The following is a 17,598-nucleotide window of genomic DNA, read 5'->3' as shown; positions in this document are numbered from 1 at the left end:
TATTCAATTCAAAAAATTCAAAATTTTATGAAAAATGAATCCGATTTGATCCATGTTGTCCGAAAATCTGAAATCCGAACTATAAAATCTGAAATTCCATAAAAATATTGAAAATAAAAAATCTAAAAATCCAATACCAAAATCTGAAAATATAGTACTGAATACCAAAAAAATGGTCAAATTTTTTTTATACTTGTCAAGTCTATAATAACAATAATATATTTTTATTATATAGTAAGTAATTATATATAAAAAATATATTCGGATTTTAAAATACAATAGTATAAATAGAGTATATAATGTGAGAGAGTGGGTGGAAGGAAGCATGAAATGAGTTAGTTATTGAGAGAAGAAATCAGCGACGCCTCCTCTCCAAAACACACGGCCTTCCAAGGATTTGTATTACTCAGTCCTACATTCACAGAACTGCTAATACACTATACATACACTCCTCTCTCTACCTACACCTTCTCTTCCCATTTTCATTCATCTCATTCTCAGCTATGTTTCTATTGCTTACTCTGTCTCCGCCTCTAATTTTATAGAGCCACACCAGATTCAATTGAATATACTACGCTGTTGTAGATCGTAAGATGGATACTGAATGGAAATTTGCCGTAGATGGGAGCGTTGATCTGGTATTCACTCTTTTTTTTCTTCTCGTTCTGATCTGGATTTTGAATTAATCAACTGCTATTTCATAGTAACAATTTACTGTGTGCGCGCCACATGCAAAAAGTGTGTGTATATATATATATATATATATATATATATATATATATATATATATATATTTTTTTTTTTTTTTTTTCAAAACATTTCTGAAGATGTTTTTGATTGAGCTTGGATTTCATAAAGCTATTTGTGCTGTGTGTTTTTTTTGTTGGATAAGGCGCATGTTTTGATGAGTTTACGAAAAGTTGATTTTGATTTATGTAAAAATCGGTCACTTTTTTTTTCTTCTGCGTATTCTATTCGCATTATGTTTTCACTGTCTATTGTTTATAATTGTGTGCTGAGAGTGTTTATGTGTTTGAAAGAAGTCGAATACTAATCAAAAAGCGGTGAATTCTGTTGAAAATTAATTTCTGAATGAAATTTAAACTAGTCTGTGAATCCATTGGGTGATTTCAGGAAAACCTACCTTTGGAGGAAGTGTTTGATCATCTGAAATGTTCGAGGGAGGGACTGACATCAGTGGAGGCCGAAGACAGGCTCACAAAGTTCGGGCCGAACAAGCTGGAAGAGAAGAAACAGAGCAAAATTCTGATATTCTTGGGGTTTATGTGGAATCCCCTTTCATGGGTTATGGAGATTGCTGCTATCATGGCCATTGTTTTGGCCAATGGAGATGTAATTAATACCTTCTCTACAAACTACTACTATTAGATTGTGAATAATTTGATGTGATTTGTTGACTCAATGTTGTTTTGTTTTCAGGGAAAACCACCAGATTGGCAAGATTTTGTTGGAATTATGTCGTTGTTGATCATCAATTCCACCATTAGTTTCATCGAGGAGAACAATGCAGGCAATGCTGCGGCAGCTCTCATGGCTGGTCTTGCACTCAAGACAAAGGTAATCTGCATATTTCAGATTGGTTTGGTTTAGTTGGAAGGATGTATGTGTCATCTTAATTGTAAACACCTTATTTTGATAATCAAATGAAGGTATTGAGAAGTGGGAAATGGAGTGAGGAAGAAGCAGCCATCCTTGTCCCCGGAGACATAATTAGCATCAAGTTGGGAGACATTGTCCCAGCTGATGCACGCCTTCTAGAAGGCGATGCTTTAAAGATTGATCAATCCGCTCTCACCGGTGAATCTCTGCCAGTGACTAAGAACCCCGGGAGTGGAGTGTATTCTGGTTCCACCTGCAAACAAGGTGAAATTGATGCTGTTGTCATTGCAACAGGAATCCATTCTTTCTTTGGTAGAGCAGCACATCTGGTTGACAGCACCCAAAACGTCGGCCACTTCCAGAAGGTTGTGCATTTCCATATGTCTTCTCACTAGGCTTGGTCTGATGTGTCTAACTTTTGAGTGCTTGGTTTAGGTGCTTACTGCCATCGGCAACTTCTGTATCTGCTCCATTGCCATTGGGATTGTCATTGAGCTTGTAGTTATGTACCCAATTCAGCACAGGAAGTACAGGAGTGGAATTGACAATCTCTTGGTCCTACTCATTGGAGGCATTCCGATTGCCATGCCAACAGTGTTGTCCGTAACCATGGCCATTGGATCCCACAGATTGTCGGAGCAAGGTGCTATCACTAAGAGAATGACAGCCATTGAGGAAATGGCTGGAATGGATGTTCTCTGCAGTGACAAAACCGGGACCCTTACTCTAAACAAGCTTACCGTCGACAAAAATCTAATCGAGGTTTATTAATATATACTAATTCAATTTAATTAATCAAATTGGAATACAACGCTCTAACCACGAGAACTGTGGTGCAGGTATTCTCAAAAGATGCGGACAAGGACCATGTTATCCTACAAGGAGCTAGAGCATCAAGGGTGGAGAACCAGGATGCGATTGATGCCTGCATTGTTGGAATGTTGGCTGATCCCAAAGAGGTTTATTTATAGTTCTATAGATTATATTTTTGGTTGAACTATTGCCCAAAAATGTTTTAATTTTTACCATATTGTTCTTTCAGGCAAGGGCAGGGATCACAGAGGTGCATTTTCTTCCATTCAATCCCGTGGAGAAGCGCACTGCTATTACTTATATTGATAGTAGTGGAAATTGGCACAGAGTGAGCAAGGGTGCTCCAGAGGAGGTAACTGATCTTGTTATTTAGCAGGGAAAAGGTTCCAAGTTTCCACGTTCTCTTTTCATGATCATTTGATCACTTAGTGTTTAACTATTTATGTGTTTTCCTAGATCATAGAGCTCTGCAACCTCAGGGAAGACGTAAAGAAGAAAGCTCTGTCCATCATCGACAAGTTTGCTGATCGTGGACTTCGTTCTTTGGCTGTTTGTGAGCAGGTAAATCTCTATGGTTTAAATGGAGATATATAGTTGATCTGAAGTTTTAAAACCTTAGAAGGATCTGACTGATGATTAATTTATCAGACCATACCAGAGAAGACAAAGGAGGGTGCTGGCACCCCATGGGTGTTTACAGGTCTCTTGCCACTTTTTGATCCACCAAGGCATGACAGTGGGGAGACAATCAGACGTGCTCTTCATCTTGGTGTGAATGTTAAGATGATTACTGGAGATCAGCTAGCTATTGCCAAGGAGACTGGCCGAAGGCTTGGAATGGGAACGAACATGTATCCTTCCTCCTCACTTCTCGGGCAGCACAAGGATGAATCAATTGCCAGCTATTCTGTTGAAGAGTTGATTGAGAAGGCTGATGGCTTTGCAGGAGTCTTTCCTGGTTTGCCTCATAATTTGTTGATTTTTTTTATGTGTGCTCACTCTCTAAGCAAGCTATCATGTACTAACTCTTTAATTCAATTATGGCACAGAGCATAAATACGAGATTGTGAAGAAGTTACAAGAGAGGAAGCATATTTGTGGAATGACAGGAGATGGAGTCAATGATGCCCCAGCTCTAAAGAAGGCAGACATCGGCATTGCAGTGGCTGATGCCACTGATGCTGCGAGAGGTGCATCAGACATAGTCTTGACTGAGCCGGGATTGAGTGTCATTGTGAGTGCCGTACTGACAAGCAGAGCCATCTTCCAGAGGATGAAGAACTACACAATCTATGCAGTTTCCATTACCATCCGTGTTGTGCTTGGTTTCATGCTCCTTGCACTCATCTGGAAATTCGATTTCTCACCCTTCATGGTTCTAATCATTGCAATCCTCAATGATGGAACTATCATGACCATTTCCAAGGATAAGGTGAAGCCATCGCCCATGCCCGACTCGTGGAAGTTGAAGGAGATTTTCACCACTGGAATTGTGTTTGGTACTTACCTTGCAGTGATGACTGTTGTTTTCTTCTGGGCTGTTCAAGAATCTACTTTTTTCACGGTAATGCACTATCATTGTCATTTTATTCTCTCTTACAATCATGCAAACTCACAATATCATAATCTTGTTTCAGGACAAATTTGGTGTTAGGCCAATCAAGGACCACTACCATGAGCTAAACTCTGCTGTGTACCTTCAAGTGAGTATTGTGAGTCAGGCTCTCATCTTCGTGACACGATCAAGAAGCTGGTCCTACATAGAGAGGCCCGGTCTTCTCCTAGTGTTTGCTTTCCTAGTAGCTCAGTTGGTAAGTCACTTTCTTACTCGTTTCTCCATACCCTATATTGCCATTCAAAAACATAAACACTGCTTGTTTCTTGTGTTATGATCACACAGATCGCAACTTCGATTGCTGTGTATGCAAACTGGGAGTTTGCAAGAATCAAGGGCATCGGGTGGGGTTGGGCGGGTGTCATCTGGTTATACAGCCTCATCTTCTACATCCCGCTCGATTTATTCAAATTCATCATCAGATATGCTCTCAGCGGCAAGGCCTGGAAGCACATGATTGATAATAGGGTATTTTTATACTTGTTTCCTCTCACATTCTTTAAACCAAGCACACACATAACTAACTTGAATTGGTGTGCAGACGGCCTTCACGTCAAAGAAGAACTATGGCAGGTCTGAAAGGGAAGCACAGTGGGTCGTGGCTCAACGCACACTCCATGGCCTACGAGCTCCAGAGAGCTCCGATGTCTTCATGGGCAGCACCGACTATAGAGAGCTTTCCGAGATAGCTGAACAAGCCAAGAAACGCGCTGAAGTTGCAAGGTGATTAACACAAATCATTACCATACTTCACTTGTTGAGCACAAATTTTGACAAGATATATTTGGTTGAACTGAATCAGACTCAGAGAGCTCCACACCCTCAAGGGGCATGTCGAGTCCGTGGTGAAGCTCAAAGGCCTCGACGTTGGAACGATACAACAGAACTACACAGTGTGAGTGCAGATGCTGGAATAAAGGTAGTGGAAACAAAAGAGAGGCGGGGAAACTAGAGTTGACTCATTAGTTTTGGTGTATTAGTGCTTAATTAGCGCACACCGCAATCTTTTTTCCAGTTTATGTTAGTTTTGCAAAGTAGAATAATAGTGCTCGCTGTGCGATTAATTAGAGGCCAGCAGCGCTCTATTCATTCTTCTTCATCATCATCTTGTGTTTTAATGCTGTTTAGGAGAAACAAATCAGTATTTCTGCAATCTTAATTAATTTTCTCATTATACAATTCGATGTTATCTAAATTTTTACTTAATTTTCATTTTAAAATGTAATGAGATAGGTGTTGAAAAAGAGAGAAGCAAAAAAGTTAAAGAGGAATGTATCAGTGGATGGCATTGGTGCAGTGTGTTGATGATTTTGATAGCTAAAGTGAGTAGAAGAGTTTTGAGAATGTTCCTTAATCAATCATCATCCATTATGAACCCAATTCCCACAAATCTCATTCACATTCAGTAATCTAAACACCCTTTATTTTTGGAAAGTGTTGGATCTGATCAAGACTGATAGCATCATTTTTTCCAACTTAATAATATACTATTATGTGCGATATATAGTATTTGTCTATTGAGTTGGTGCATATTTAGAAATTGAAGACTAAGTGATTAGAGCTGTTAATAATTTAAATTGAACCAAATAATAAAATGTACACCAATTTTAGTGTGAATTAATATTGACTCTGTTTGAAACAAGAAAAATAAAGAAACAGATTTATAGTAGTATTTCATTATTGTTGAGAAATAGATGAATTGGAACAAAGCTCAATTGAACCATAATCAACCAACTCATTTATCATCTGCTCTATGCCATCATCATCAGCAGCAGCAGCAGCAGCTTTGAATTCCTGCACATTCTCTGATTTCCCCAGAAATTCATTATTTCCACTCATTTTCTGTGCCTCCATTCGCTTGTCCACAGCTAGTTTATTGCCCTTTGAGACACAAGTCATGTGGCATTTCTGCAGCTTGGCCATCAGAGTGGGTGAAAGAAGCTGCGTCGATGGCCAGGAAGACGATAACGGATCGTAGGAGAAGTTTGTCCGAGATCGGGAGCCACACATGATCCTTGCAGCCTCATCATATGCCTTTGCTGCATCCTCTGCTGTCTCAAATGTCCCAAGCCATATTCTTGTTTTTCTGCAAAGGTAAAACAAGAATGTATCTGATCACTTCATCAATGTACTTTTTTTAAAATTTATAATAGTAAAACACACACACACACACACACACAAATGATACAAATGAATGGCAAGAGTAGTGATGGGAAAGAGGAGATGGATTAGTTACAGCAAAGGGTGGCGGATTTCTGAAACCCAAGAGCCCCAGTGGCGCTGGCGTACGCCGCGGTAGCGCTGCTGCGGCTGGGCCATGCTGCTTGGTTTTGCAAAGGTGTTGGTGAAGAGAAGAAGATTGCAGTATAACAGTGAAATGTGTAGCTTGAATTAGAATAAAAACTTGGTGTTCAACACACTATTTATTGTGTTATAGTAATCAGTTTTTTTTGTCTTATTATCGACTCTATTTTTTTAAAATTTGCAATCGATTCTATCCTTATCTCATTTCGACAGCTGAAATAAGTAGATTTCACCTGTGCATGTTATTAACGGACAATCACAATAGTGATGCGGCGGCCAAGCCGACTACTTCAATCAACTACTCCACTTCTTATGAGTAACATTCTCACCAAGCTTAAATCCTAAAATCGGGAACATTAATGTACGTATCGTAGATTTGTAGTGAATAATAGTGATGCTGTCACGACCGCATTTTCTAAGGGTAGATAACACGGTTAATCGCGACTAGGGGAGGACTAAAGAAGCGGGGAAGAAAGGGGAAAAGCAACACAACTCGACCATAGCTCCAAACAAATGGGAAAAGCTCGAAATAAAATCAGAGTTTTAAACAAAATAGATTTGAGCCTTTTAAGATGCACAACGGAAGCAAATGAACGCGGTTCTATGTATGAAGACATGAACCTCCGAGAGTCAAAATCTGACTGAATTAAATGTCTTGTCTCAATAGCACTTCCTCCACCACTTCGCTGCTCAACCTGCACATTTAGAAATATATGCAGGGCTGAGTACAAAGAGTACTCAGTGAACACATTGCCGAAAATTACACATATACATTTGAAAATATTGTCAAGCCATCATCAAAGTAACACTCGAGGTGTTGTTGAAAAGACCCGAGCTTACTTAAAATATCATATGGGGTTGCAACCCCTTTTTCCGGTACTTAGCCATATCTGATCACATTGTGCCGTCGAGATGGTGTTCTCGCACGGTCACCTTCTCTGCCCATCATGTCAGAGGTATCCTTGTGCCGGGAAGGTGGCCACCTTCCACGGTCACCTGCTCTGCCCAACATGTCAGAGGTAGCTTGTGTACACTAGTCCGAGCGGGGACACCACCCTCACTGGGACCCGAATTCGACTTATATCATCATTCATAATTCACTTGGCCTTAGCCAAACAGATAGGCATCATACAAAAACATTTATGGCAAGACAACATCACTTGAAACAACAACGAACATAGGTTCGAGTTTTCATAAAATATCACCTTAAAATAATTTGCATTTTTATCCACATTAGTATGTAGGATAAGAAAGTTCACCTTGTTCGTTTAGTTTCTTTAACTTGAATTTTCCTGACTCCACCCTTAACTCACGAAGATAGCCTTTTGAAAACAAACAACGTACTAATAAGACTCGAGAAATTCACATACTTATAGGAATGCATGCCCCTACTTTATTTCTTTTATCATTTGTTCACTGTTAGAAAATTTTAGAAACTTGCATATTAATTAAATTGGGAAAATTTAATTAATAGCACTTCTTTATTAAACTTAATTATTTCTGTGACTTGAGAACGTCGTCTCCCTCTTTCTTTCCATTTCCTTAGCGGCCGCCCGAGGCATCGCGGGGCGATGCCGGTCGGCCGCTTACGCCCATAATTTCTCCGCTGGCTCCTCGTATTTTCCATCATAATATCGAACAATTATAAAAGTGCACAATTGAATTATCGCAACTATTTTCCATTGTTAAGAAAAAATTATATATTTTCCGGACTTGGGATAAACTATTCATACTTCAAAATTATTTCGGGGTTTAATTAAATAATTCGTTACGATTGATTATTGGCACAAAACTTAATTATTTCCCCACCTTATATCTCCAAGTAAAATTTTAAGGCCCAAGACAATTTAAATGGAGCCCATACTTTAATAATTTACTCAATTTCACTTAATGAAGCCCAAAACCATAAAAAATAAAAGGCCCATAAGCACTCCACCATCCCACGTCTCTCTCTTCATCTCTCTCTAACTCTCTACTCCTCTCTCTTCGTCGACAAATTGCAGCGGATTCTTCCAAATTCCGTCGGTTTTCTTCATTTCATTCCACGCCGCATCGTTTCTCCCTGGTCGCATCGACCCTCACGCCGGCGACCACCGCTCGCCGGAAGAACCGGTGCTGCTGTCGCGCCGCTGCTCCTTCACCGCCGGGAAGAGCTGCTGCTGTCGCGCCGCTGCTCCGTCGCTGCCGGGAAGACGCGACGCAGCTTCCGGGAGGCGCTGCTGTAGTCGCCGATCCGCCGGAAGGGCTGCTGCTACTGGGGCGCGTCCACCGCCGTCCAGCCGATCCGATTCACCTCCTTACAACCCCGGAACAACCCGAAAGGGTGCGGACAGCCCCCGATTTACTCCGATTCCGCTCCGAACAGCTTCGAATTGATCAATTGAAGAACAAAATGTGATTGAAATCTTGAATAACAGATCGGAGGAAATGGATTGAGTTTAAGAAGAAATTTTTGCGATGTTTATGTTCGAAAATCCCTGCGCCAAATCGAGACAAGCTGCGTGGGAAAGCTCCATTCGTCCGGTTTACACCTTCTCCTCCGTCGAGGATTTCTGGCGGTATTTTCATCTTAATTTGCACCAATTTGTGTTTTCTTACAATTTCATTTCGTTTCAGTTTTCAATTCGCAGCAAGGGGTTTCAATTCGTGATGTCCGATTGGTTTTGATTGTGTCGTTGTTCGAATTATGTTTGATTGCTGATTGAATTAAGTGGGAAGTGGAGTATAATGATATGTTATGAATAAAATGATAAAAATTCATACTTTGGAATTGGGAAGAAATTTTACCTCCGTAGGACTTAGTTGTGGAGTTCACAAGGCTGAAAAGGAAGGTTCTTGAAGCTGAAAGGACTTCGATTTCCTGAATTGAAGTTGAGCAGAATAGCCGTGGTTTTCTTGTTGCAGAAATAGGAAGGAACGGTTTTGGGAAGGGGATAATATAGAGGGAGGGTGATTTGGAGGAAAAATCTTAGAATTTTTAATTATATTAATTTACTAACTTGGTGACCAAGTTAGATTATTTTAATTCTTTTTTTTTTTCAGGTTGTTACAATCTACCCATCTTAACAAAAATTTCGTCCCGAAATTTGCTTACCTCCTTCGAAAATAACATTTCTCCATTATCTTGTCTTCCAAGCAGCTTCCTCATGTCGTTTAATTGACATTGTAATTGAAAGTCACATCGCTGCCACTTTTAATAAATTACGCGAGATTAGACTATATTAAATTGCGCACTTCGCATTATCCCTCCTTGTCTTGCATCCTCTTTTGCGTTTGAACTTAATTTCGTCTTAGCTATCTTCCACCTCTTGGAATCTTCCTCGTATTCTTTTTGTTCTTGTCGTTCAGGGAAAACGTAGGAAATAGTAAAATAGTTCACACATCAAGCTTGCTCCAACGTTTCGCGCCATTCCAAGAATAGAAAAAGTTTCGTTGTCCATTGGCCTCCATTCTCTATCTCGATCCTCTCGTCTCATATCTCGATAATCTAGGAATTTCGCCCCTCTCCCCTTTCTCGTTCGTTTTCTTCGCTCGGGAAAGCGATAGATAAATTGTCAACTTACAACTATGGTTCGCGCACATTCCATCTAGCTTAGTCTTAGGCACTCTAAGTTCACAACACATTTCACCACCTCATAGATCAGCAAATATCACAAATAAAGTCATTCATACTTCAAATAACAATTATAATACACAATATTTACCTTCCCAAAACACAATCCTTTCACATTTCACATCTACTTTCAAAACAAATATTTTCTTCAAAACTCACACTTTTTTCAAAAATTTTCACATAAAAAAAATATTATTCTCTACTAGATGAAGACCCTCTTCTATTTCTTTTAGCCCAACATATAAGTCAAAAACGAAATTGGGCTTCCCTCCATTTAAAAGCCATTTTGATTTAAGCCCAAAAATTAATTAAATTTGAAAATTGGCCTCACACTCACTATGTATTGAAATCCCAAATTAATTTGAAGGAGCTGGGCTCGGATTTATTTTTGCATAGCCTAATTCAAATTATATTAATGGCCCAAAACCATTTAATTCATTAGCTCAAGTAAAAAAAAAAAAAAAATACCAGCCCAAAACTGAAGCCCAATTAAAGAAACCTATGTAAAAACTAAGTCTTCTTCTTGTCCGTGGTTTTTCCACAAAACCTTCGCTGTAGTAATCGACTTGTTCCGGAGCTGCTGCACCTTTCGATCTAGTATTTCTACCGGTTGTTCTTCGTAACTCAGGTTAGGCTCTAGAGCGATTTCTTCGTGGCGTATCACATATTTTTTTTTTCTGCAGTGATCAATGTCTTGCTTCCCATGAGGGTCTCATGCGAGAAAATATAGAGTTGATCTAACCGTTTTAACTTTTATAGGAACTGAATTTGGGACTCCAAGAGATATATTCGAATCGTTCTTGCTTTGGGTAGGCTCTAAGGTAACCATGAAAACAAAACGATTATAATTATTTCAATTATGTGAGTGTTTGGTTCACCACAAACTTTCACCAGTAGCTTGCAACAAAGGTTTTCATGAAGTGCAAAGACTAGGCTCAATTGGGCTCATTATGCTCACTCCCAAAAAAAAGATACAACTTTAAAGGGCTTGAGCTATACCCATAGAGCTTGGAAATTTTATTGTGGGAAGAGCTTGTCAGATGGAATAAATTGCGAAAGTGTGGGTATGATGAATAAAATGTAGATTTCAATAATATGTTGCCAATATTATATTCAAAATGAACGGTCAAGTAGAAAAGTTTCAAGTATTCCCAGATGATAACAGGAAGACCTGAAGTTGGTTACAAATGGATTTGAAAAGAATGGGAAAAACAAACAATTGAAATTTGCTCAACAACACTAGATAGAAGATCATATCAACGAAATTTTTAGAGTTTATAAGCAGTTCAGGGGAACTAACTAATAAAGAGGGCATCCAAGCCCCTTGGCCTAGCGGTAAAGGGTGCTGGATACCGCGTCCATCCTGGAGGTCTCGAGTTCGAACCCTGGGTGGCGTAATTTGTCGTTCCTCCTTGTTATAGGAGTTGATTTGTAATTTCCTCCTTCATATATATGATATAAATATATGAAGTTAATTTAAAAAAAAAAAAAAAAAAAAAAAAAAAAAAAACTAATAAAGAGGGCAACAAGAGGAAACTAGTCAAGGGAGAAGCAATGTGCCAGCTTTAACATAGAGCTTGCAGAAAAGCTCAAATCAAGAGACAACAGTCATATTTGAATTCCGAATATGAGAGTACTCATGTAAAACAAAGAGCTTGTCAATAAGTATGTCTGAAAACACAAAGGGTCAAATTAAAAGGTTTAAGGTCTCACCAGATGGCTGCTCCAATATAGTAAGACGGAAAATGATTGGTCACAAGCTATTTTCACTTTACGATCACGTCAGATGACCATATGTGGCGATTACGACTCTCTGGTACTCTCGGTTCATCATAACGCTCATCCTCGTAACACGTCGTTTTTACTTACTTATATGGTAGAGCTAGGTTCTTTGTTTACATTGTAATCATATTCTCTTGCTATGTATGTGTACATCGCTTAGTTGGATCAAATGTATGATCCTTTGGAGTGATTGGATTGTCCAGAAAGACAATGGCTGGCCCAGATTATTCGTGTCATTGGAACGTAGAAAATGGCATCCAACCTCTATCATCTTTCTACAAACATCGTTTTGTTCTATGTTGGATTGCTTTTCTCGAAGTTTCTTTCTTATCGCGCCCTTTTTCTTTCGTCGCTCGGGAAAGCGAGAAATGTTCATACTGCACTTCTAAGTTCGAGTTCATATTGTGTTCTAGAAGGAACGCATAACTAAGTATTCTAAATTCTTTGGAAATTTTGATTTCCCCCATACTGGCAACATGATTAAATGACTAACTCAACAAGATGTGTCATTTCACCAATTGGTACCAGACTCGTACACTTTATACTTTCACATTTCAGTACATTTTTCCATTTAGGAAAGTTATTTCTTTTATTCATACATTCAGTCTTTAGCCAAGAAAAGACATACTAACTCTTTCTTTAAGCACGCTACCAAATCAAGAAACATCAACTCTTTCTTTAAACTTGGTATTTTCATCTGTTCACTCAAATTAACTGCATGAGTTATTCCTCCATTTCAAACTTTTAAACATCTTGACTTTCTTTTGAAAAAGAACAAGTTACCTTTTTCCTTGTTGAGTGCGATTGGTGGGAGTGCTAAGAGCATTTTCATCGATTAGACAGTCTAGTGGAACAAGGCTAGACCAAAGATTTTCAAAGAAGACTCTCGGGTTCAGAGCGAGAAAGAACGCTCTGATACCACTCTGTCACGACCGCATTTTCTAAGGGTAGATAACACGGTTAATCGCGACTAGGGGAGGACTAAAGAAGCGGGGAAGAAAGGGGAAAAGCAACACAACTCGACCATAGCTCCAAACAAATGGGAAAAGCTCGAAATAAAATCAGAGTTTTAAACAAAATAGATTTGAGCCTTTTAAGATGCACAACGGAAGCAAATGAACGCGGTTCCATGTATGAAGACATGAACCTCCGAGAGTCAAAATCTGACTGAATTAAATGTCTTGTCTCAATAGCACTTCCTCCACCACTTCGCTGCTCAACCTGCACATTTAGAAATATATGCAGGGCTGAGTACAAAGAGTACTCAGTGAACACATTGCCGAAAATTACACATATACATTTGAAAATATTGTCAAGCCATCATCAAAGTAACACTCGAGGTGTTGTTGAAAAGACCCGAGCTTACTTAAAATATCATATGGGGTTGCAACCCCTTTTTCCGGTACTTAGCCATATCTGATCACATTGTGCCGTCGAGATGGTGTTCTCGCACGGTCACCTTCTCTGCCCATCATGTCAGAGGTATCCTTGTGCCGGGAAGGTGGCCACCTTCCACGGTCACCTGCTCTGCCCAACATGTCAGAGGTAGCTTGTGTACACTAGTCCGAGCGGGGACACCACCCTCACTGGGACCCGAATTCGACTTATATCATCATTCATAATTCACTTGGCCTTAGCCAAACAGATAGGCATCATACAAAAACATTTATGGCAAGACAACATCACTTGAAACAACAACGAACATAGGTTCGAGTTTTCATAAAATATCACCTTAAAATAATTTGCATTTTTATCCACATTAGTATGTAGGATAAGAAAGTTCACCTTGTTCGTTTAGTTTCTTTAACTTGAATTTTCCTGACTCCACCCTTAACTCACGAAGATAGCCTTTTGAAAACAAACAACGTACTAATAAGACTCGAGAAATTCACATACTTATAGGAATGCATGCCCCTACTTTATTTCTTTTATCATTTGTTCACTGTTAGAAAATTTTAGAAACTTGCATATTAATTAAATTGGGAAAATTTAATTAATAGCACTTCTTTATTAAACTTAATTATTTCTGTGACTTGAGAACGTCGTCTCCCTCTTTCTTTCCATTTCCTTAGCGGCCGCCCGAGGCATCGCGGGGCGATGCCGGTCGGCCGCTTACGCCCATAATTTCTCCGCTGGCTCCTCGTATTTTCCATCATAATATCGAACAATTATAAAAGTGCACAATTGAATTATCGCAACTATTTTCCTTTGTTAAGAAAAAATTATATATTTTCCGGACTTGGGATAAACTATTCATACTTCAAAATTATTTCGGGGTTTAATTAAATAATTCGTTACGATTGATTATTGGCACAAAACTTAATTATTTCCCCACCTTATATCTCCAAGTAAAATTTTAAGGCCCAAGACAATTTAAATGGAGCCCATACTTTAATAATTTACTCAATTTCACTTAATGAAGCCCAAAACCATAAAAAATAAAAGGCCCATAAGCACTCCACCATCCCACGTCTCTCTCTTCATCTCTCTCTAACTCTCTACTCCTCTCTCTTCGTCGACAAATTGCAGCGGATTCTTCCAAATTCCGTCGGTTTTCTTCATTTCATTCCACGCCGCATCGTTTCTCCCTGGTCGCATCGACCCTCACGCCGGCGACCACCGCTCGCCGGAAGAACCGGTGCTGCTGTCGCGCCGCTGCTCCTTCACCGCCGGGAAGAGCTGCTGCTGTCGCCCCGCTGCTCCGTCGCTGCCGGGAAGACGCGACGCAGCTTCCGGGAGGCGCTGCTGTAGTCGCCGATCCGCCGGAAGGGCTGCTGCTACTGGGGCGCGTCCACCGCCGTCCAGCCGATCCGATTCACCTCCTTACAACCCCGGAACAACCCGAAAGGGTGCAGACAGCCCCCGATTTACTCCGATTCCGCTCCGAACAGCTTCGAATTGATCAATTGAAGAACAAAATGTGATTGAAATCTTGAATAACAGATCGGAGGAAATGGATTGAGTTTAAGAAGAAATTTTTGCGATGTTTATGTTCGAAAATCCCTGCGCCAAATCGAGACAAGTTGCGTGGGAAAGCTCCATTCGTCCGGTTTACACCTTCTCCTCCGTCGAGGATTTCTGGCGGTATTTTCATCTTAATTTGCACCAATTTGTGTTTTCTTACAATTTCATTTCGTTTCAGTTTTCAATTCGCAGCAAGGGGTTTCAATTCGTGATGTCCGATTGGTTTTGATTGTGTCGTTGTTCGAATTATGTTTGATTGCTGATTGAATTAAGTGGGAAGTGGAGTATAATGATATGTTATGAATAAAATGATAAAAATTCATACTTTGGAATTGGGAAGAAATTTTACCTCCGTAGGACTTAGTTGTGGAGTTCACAAGGCTGAAAAGGAAGGTTCTTGAAGCTGAAAGGACTTCGATTTCCTGAATTGAAGTTGAGCAGAATAGCTGTGGTTTTCTTGTTGCAGAAATAGGAAGGAACGGTTTTGGGAAGGGGATAATATAGAGGGAGGGTGATTTGGAGGAAAAATCTTAGAATTTTTAATTATATTAATTTACTAACTTGGTGACCAAGTTAGATTATTTTAATTCTTTTTTTTTTCAGGTTGTTACAGATGCGGCCGCTAATTTTGACGTTTACTTTGTAATACCTTCACTAAAAATTAAGAAAATTGAAAATGATAAGTATCTTTCAGTAGTGTAAGACGAAAAAGTAAATTGAAAATGGTCCGGTGAAGTTGACACGCCCAATTATAGTACATTCATTGATTAATTATCGGGTCCCCATTCATTTTTGAAAATTTCCACATTTTTAGGATTGGAACGTTTTTTTCTCTTTAAGATTGGAAATTTTTTTTCTCTCTTTTACTCTGAATTAAAAAATAAATTTTATTACTCGAATTCTATTTTTTTTTTAAATCGGAGTGATAAATAAATATGTTAAGCTAGTAATTCATGGAAATAGATCATGACAGAACTTTTTTAAAATTCAGTACACAGAACTATGTCAATTCACAAATACATTGATATTAGTTGATGTCACAAAATATATGAGTTTTTGACTCAATTCAATTAGTTGATTTATGTATATCAGTTTCTGACTCAAAATCAGTATTTGATATGTTTTATGATATCAACCAATGTTGTTAATGAATCAAAGAACCGGTATGATTTTCATGATTCGCATTTTAAAAGTTTTCGCCGGAACCACTCCCATTAATTAATAGTTTAATTGATTAGACCAATTGAACCATTATCAAACCAATATATTGTAGCAACATATACATATAATATAATATAATAATATGTTAAATCAATATATGATATTAAAATTTTGTAAAATTTATATTATACATATGATTATAAATTTAACAAAGGGAAATTAAAAGTAAACTTAGATGAGGATGGAAACTTAGGGTGATGTTTGGAGCAGGTAAGATGAGTTGTTTCTGATGGACAGTAAGTTTGATGGTATCATGTAAAAGTCATCAAATTTCACTTGATTGTATGAGTCACACATATTTGTCCGGGGCGACATTCACGCCAACAACAATTTTCAGTGAGAAATAAAAATAAAGATTAAGTATTTAATTTTTGGACCATTTTTCACATCATTCTTTTTTAGTTTCTTTTATTTCTAAAACCTTCTTTCATCCAACCAAAGTGTCGGATTCAAAACACGATTTTAGATAGCCGAGAACAAATATAAGAACGAACGAGAGAAAAATAAAATTTCTTCACTTATATAAATGATTAATTATAATTTCACAAATTATGTTTCAAAACAATATCGGTTACCATCTTTCTTATTCCTATATACGTATATTATAACCTTTTTTTTGCATATCGGGGTACGAGTACAACCACAATGTTTTCCTATATGCATCAATAGTATATGTTCTATCATATCAAACGTAACTATTGATGCTTGTAATCCTATAATAATAAGTTTATGCTACACTACTCTTTAATTGAAAACAAAAGACAATGATTATATATTCTATCTGCACTTTAATATTTGTGAAGCCAATTAAATTTAATTATCTCTTCTGCAGAAAGAGAATAAATGTAGTATGATTAAAGATAAATTATGACGCATGTGTGAGAAAGAAGGTGTGCTGATAATGAAGCGTCACTCATGCACAAATACCATCTACATTATGATTTTCATCAAAATTTTCTTCTGCCAAAACCTCTTTTGTCTGTCTGCACTACACGAAGTGTGCCAATATTATGACATAATGCATCATTGCTAATTAATACCCTACTAGTATTTTGCATTTTCCATATGGACGTTAGAAAATAAATTTAACATTAATATAATTATTTATATGTATTTGACATGATAATTTTGGGGAAATATAAATTTATATATTGAATGTCAAGTTAATTTGCTCCAATGTAATTTATTGATAAAATTGCATTTTTGAGTTTGGATATTATATAGTACTACTATGGTGGTGTTCGGTTTGCAAGATAAAATAATACAAAAATATATTCTAGGATTGAGTTGTGAGATTATTTTAGTCATATGGGGTTAGCTATGACTAATTATCCCATAATTATCCATCTAAGATTGAATTGTGGAGTTGAATCTCATGAACCAAACACACAACAAATTTAATCTCTGATACAATCTTGCAAACCAAACACCCCCTATATATCTTAATTAGTTCATCCTGATACACATATGACATAAAGCATTATGATATACTCCCTCTGTCCCATTAGAAATGAAACATTTTCCTTTTTGGTCAGTCCCATTAAAAATGAAACGTTTCTAAAAATGGAAACAATACTCTCTCTACTTTTTCTTCTCTCTTACTTGACTCTCTCTTCATTAACTCACAAAACAACACCACATAAAATTTCGTGCCGAAAAGCAAATG

General features: G+C 38.1%; 2 protein-coding genes and 1 long non-coding RNA gene across 5 annotated transcripts; 1 reads left to right on the top strand and 2 right to left on the bottom strand.

The window, feature by feature from the left end:
- The first annotated feature begins 355 nt into the window (after positions 1-355).
- Positions 356-5,222, top strand: LOC121748490 (plasma membrane ATPase-like). The gene is made up of 14 exons (XM_042142880.1): positions 356-638; positions 1,135-1,353; positions 1,441-1,578; positions 1,671-1,985; positions 2,056-2,382; positions 2,460-2,579; positions 2,663-2,785; positions 2,890-2,994; positions 3,082-3,391; positions 3,483-3,997; positions 4,071-4,244; positions 4,334-4,516; positions 4,590-4,771; positions 4,851-5,222. The coding sequence occupies exons 1-14, from the start codon at positions 594-596 to the stop codon at positions 4,945-4,947; spliced, it is 2,853 nt and encodes a 950-aa protein (XP_041998814.1). The 5' UTR covers positions 356-593; the 3' UTR covers positions 4,948-5,222.
- Positions 5,223-5,653: 431 nt separating this feature from the next.
- On the bottom strand, positions 5,654-11,215 carry LOC121748491 (ethylene-responsive transcription factor ERF003-like). 3 transcript variants are annotated; one of them, XM_042142881.1, is made up of 5 exons: positions 9,140-11,210; positions 7,612-7,674; positions 6,974-7,047; positions 6,285-6,368; positions 5,654-6,134 (listed from the first exon to the last, which is right to left on the bottom strand). In XM_042142881.1, exons 4-5 carry the CDS (start codon positions 6,365-6,367, stop codon positions 5,726-5,728), a joined length of 492 nt encoding a protein of 163 aa, XP_041998815.1. In that variant the 5' UTR covers position 6,368; positions 6,974-7,047; positions 7,612-7,674; positions 9,140-11,210; the 3' UTR covers positions 5,654-5,725. The 3 variants fall into 3 exon arrangements, 2 of the variants coding, with proteins under 2 accessions (XP_041998815.1, XP_041998816.1); XM_042142882.1 differs by lacking the exon at positions 7,612-7,674; XR_006039488.1 differs by lacking the exon at positions 6,285-6,368 and having other exon boundaries at positions 5,999-6,134; positions 9,140-11,215.
- A 1,558-nt stretch (positions 11,216-12,773) lies between these two features.
- Positions 12,774-15,311, bottom strand: LOC121749595. The gene is made up of 3 exons (XR_006039646.1): positions 15,061-15,311; positions 13,533-13,595; positions 12,774-12,968 (listed from the first exon to the last, which is right to left on the bottom strand). It is a non-coding gene; the product is annotated as an uncharacterized LOC121749595 (long non-coding RNA).
- Positions 15,312-17,598: the final 2,287 nt, after the last annotated feature.

Source organism: Salvia splendens, chromosome 9 (genome assembly GCF_004379255.2).
Source record: "Salvia splendens isolate huo1 chromosome 9, SspV2, whole genome shotgun sequence".
NCBI classification, from domain to species: domain Eukaryota; kingdom Viridiplantae; phylum Streptophyta; class Magnoliopsida; order Lamiales; family Lamiaceae; genus Salvia; species Salvia splendens.
Note: the sequence above shows the minus strand (reverse complement) of the source record. Positions and strands in the feature narration are given on the sequence as shown.

What these genes read in the sequence shown, in the direction of transcription:
- LOC121748490 (XM_042142880.1), top strand. Translation starts at nt 594, where the DNA reads ATGGATACTGAATGGAAATTTGCCGTAGATGGGAGCGTTGATCTG. An exon ending in TTGTTTTGGCCAATGGAGAT is followed by an intron (nt 1,354 to 1,440) that starts GTAATTAATACC and finishes TTTTGTTTTCAG; the next exon opens with GGAAAACCACCAGATTGGCA. An exon ending in GCAAGGGTGCTCCAGAGGAG is followed by an intron (nt 2,786 to 2,889) that starts GTAACTGATCTT and finishes GTGTTTTCCTAG; the next exon opens with ATCATAGAGCTCTGCAACCT.
- LOC121748491 (XM_042142881.1), bottom strand. Translation starts at nt 6,367, where the DNA reads ATGGCCCAGCCGCAGCAGCGCTACCGCGGCGTACGCCAGCGCCACTGG. An exon ending in GAAATCCGCCACCCTTTGCT is followed by an intron (nt 6,135 to 6,284) that starts GTAACTAATCCA and finishes TTACCTTTGCAG; the next exon opens with AAAAACAAGAATATGGCTTG.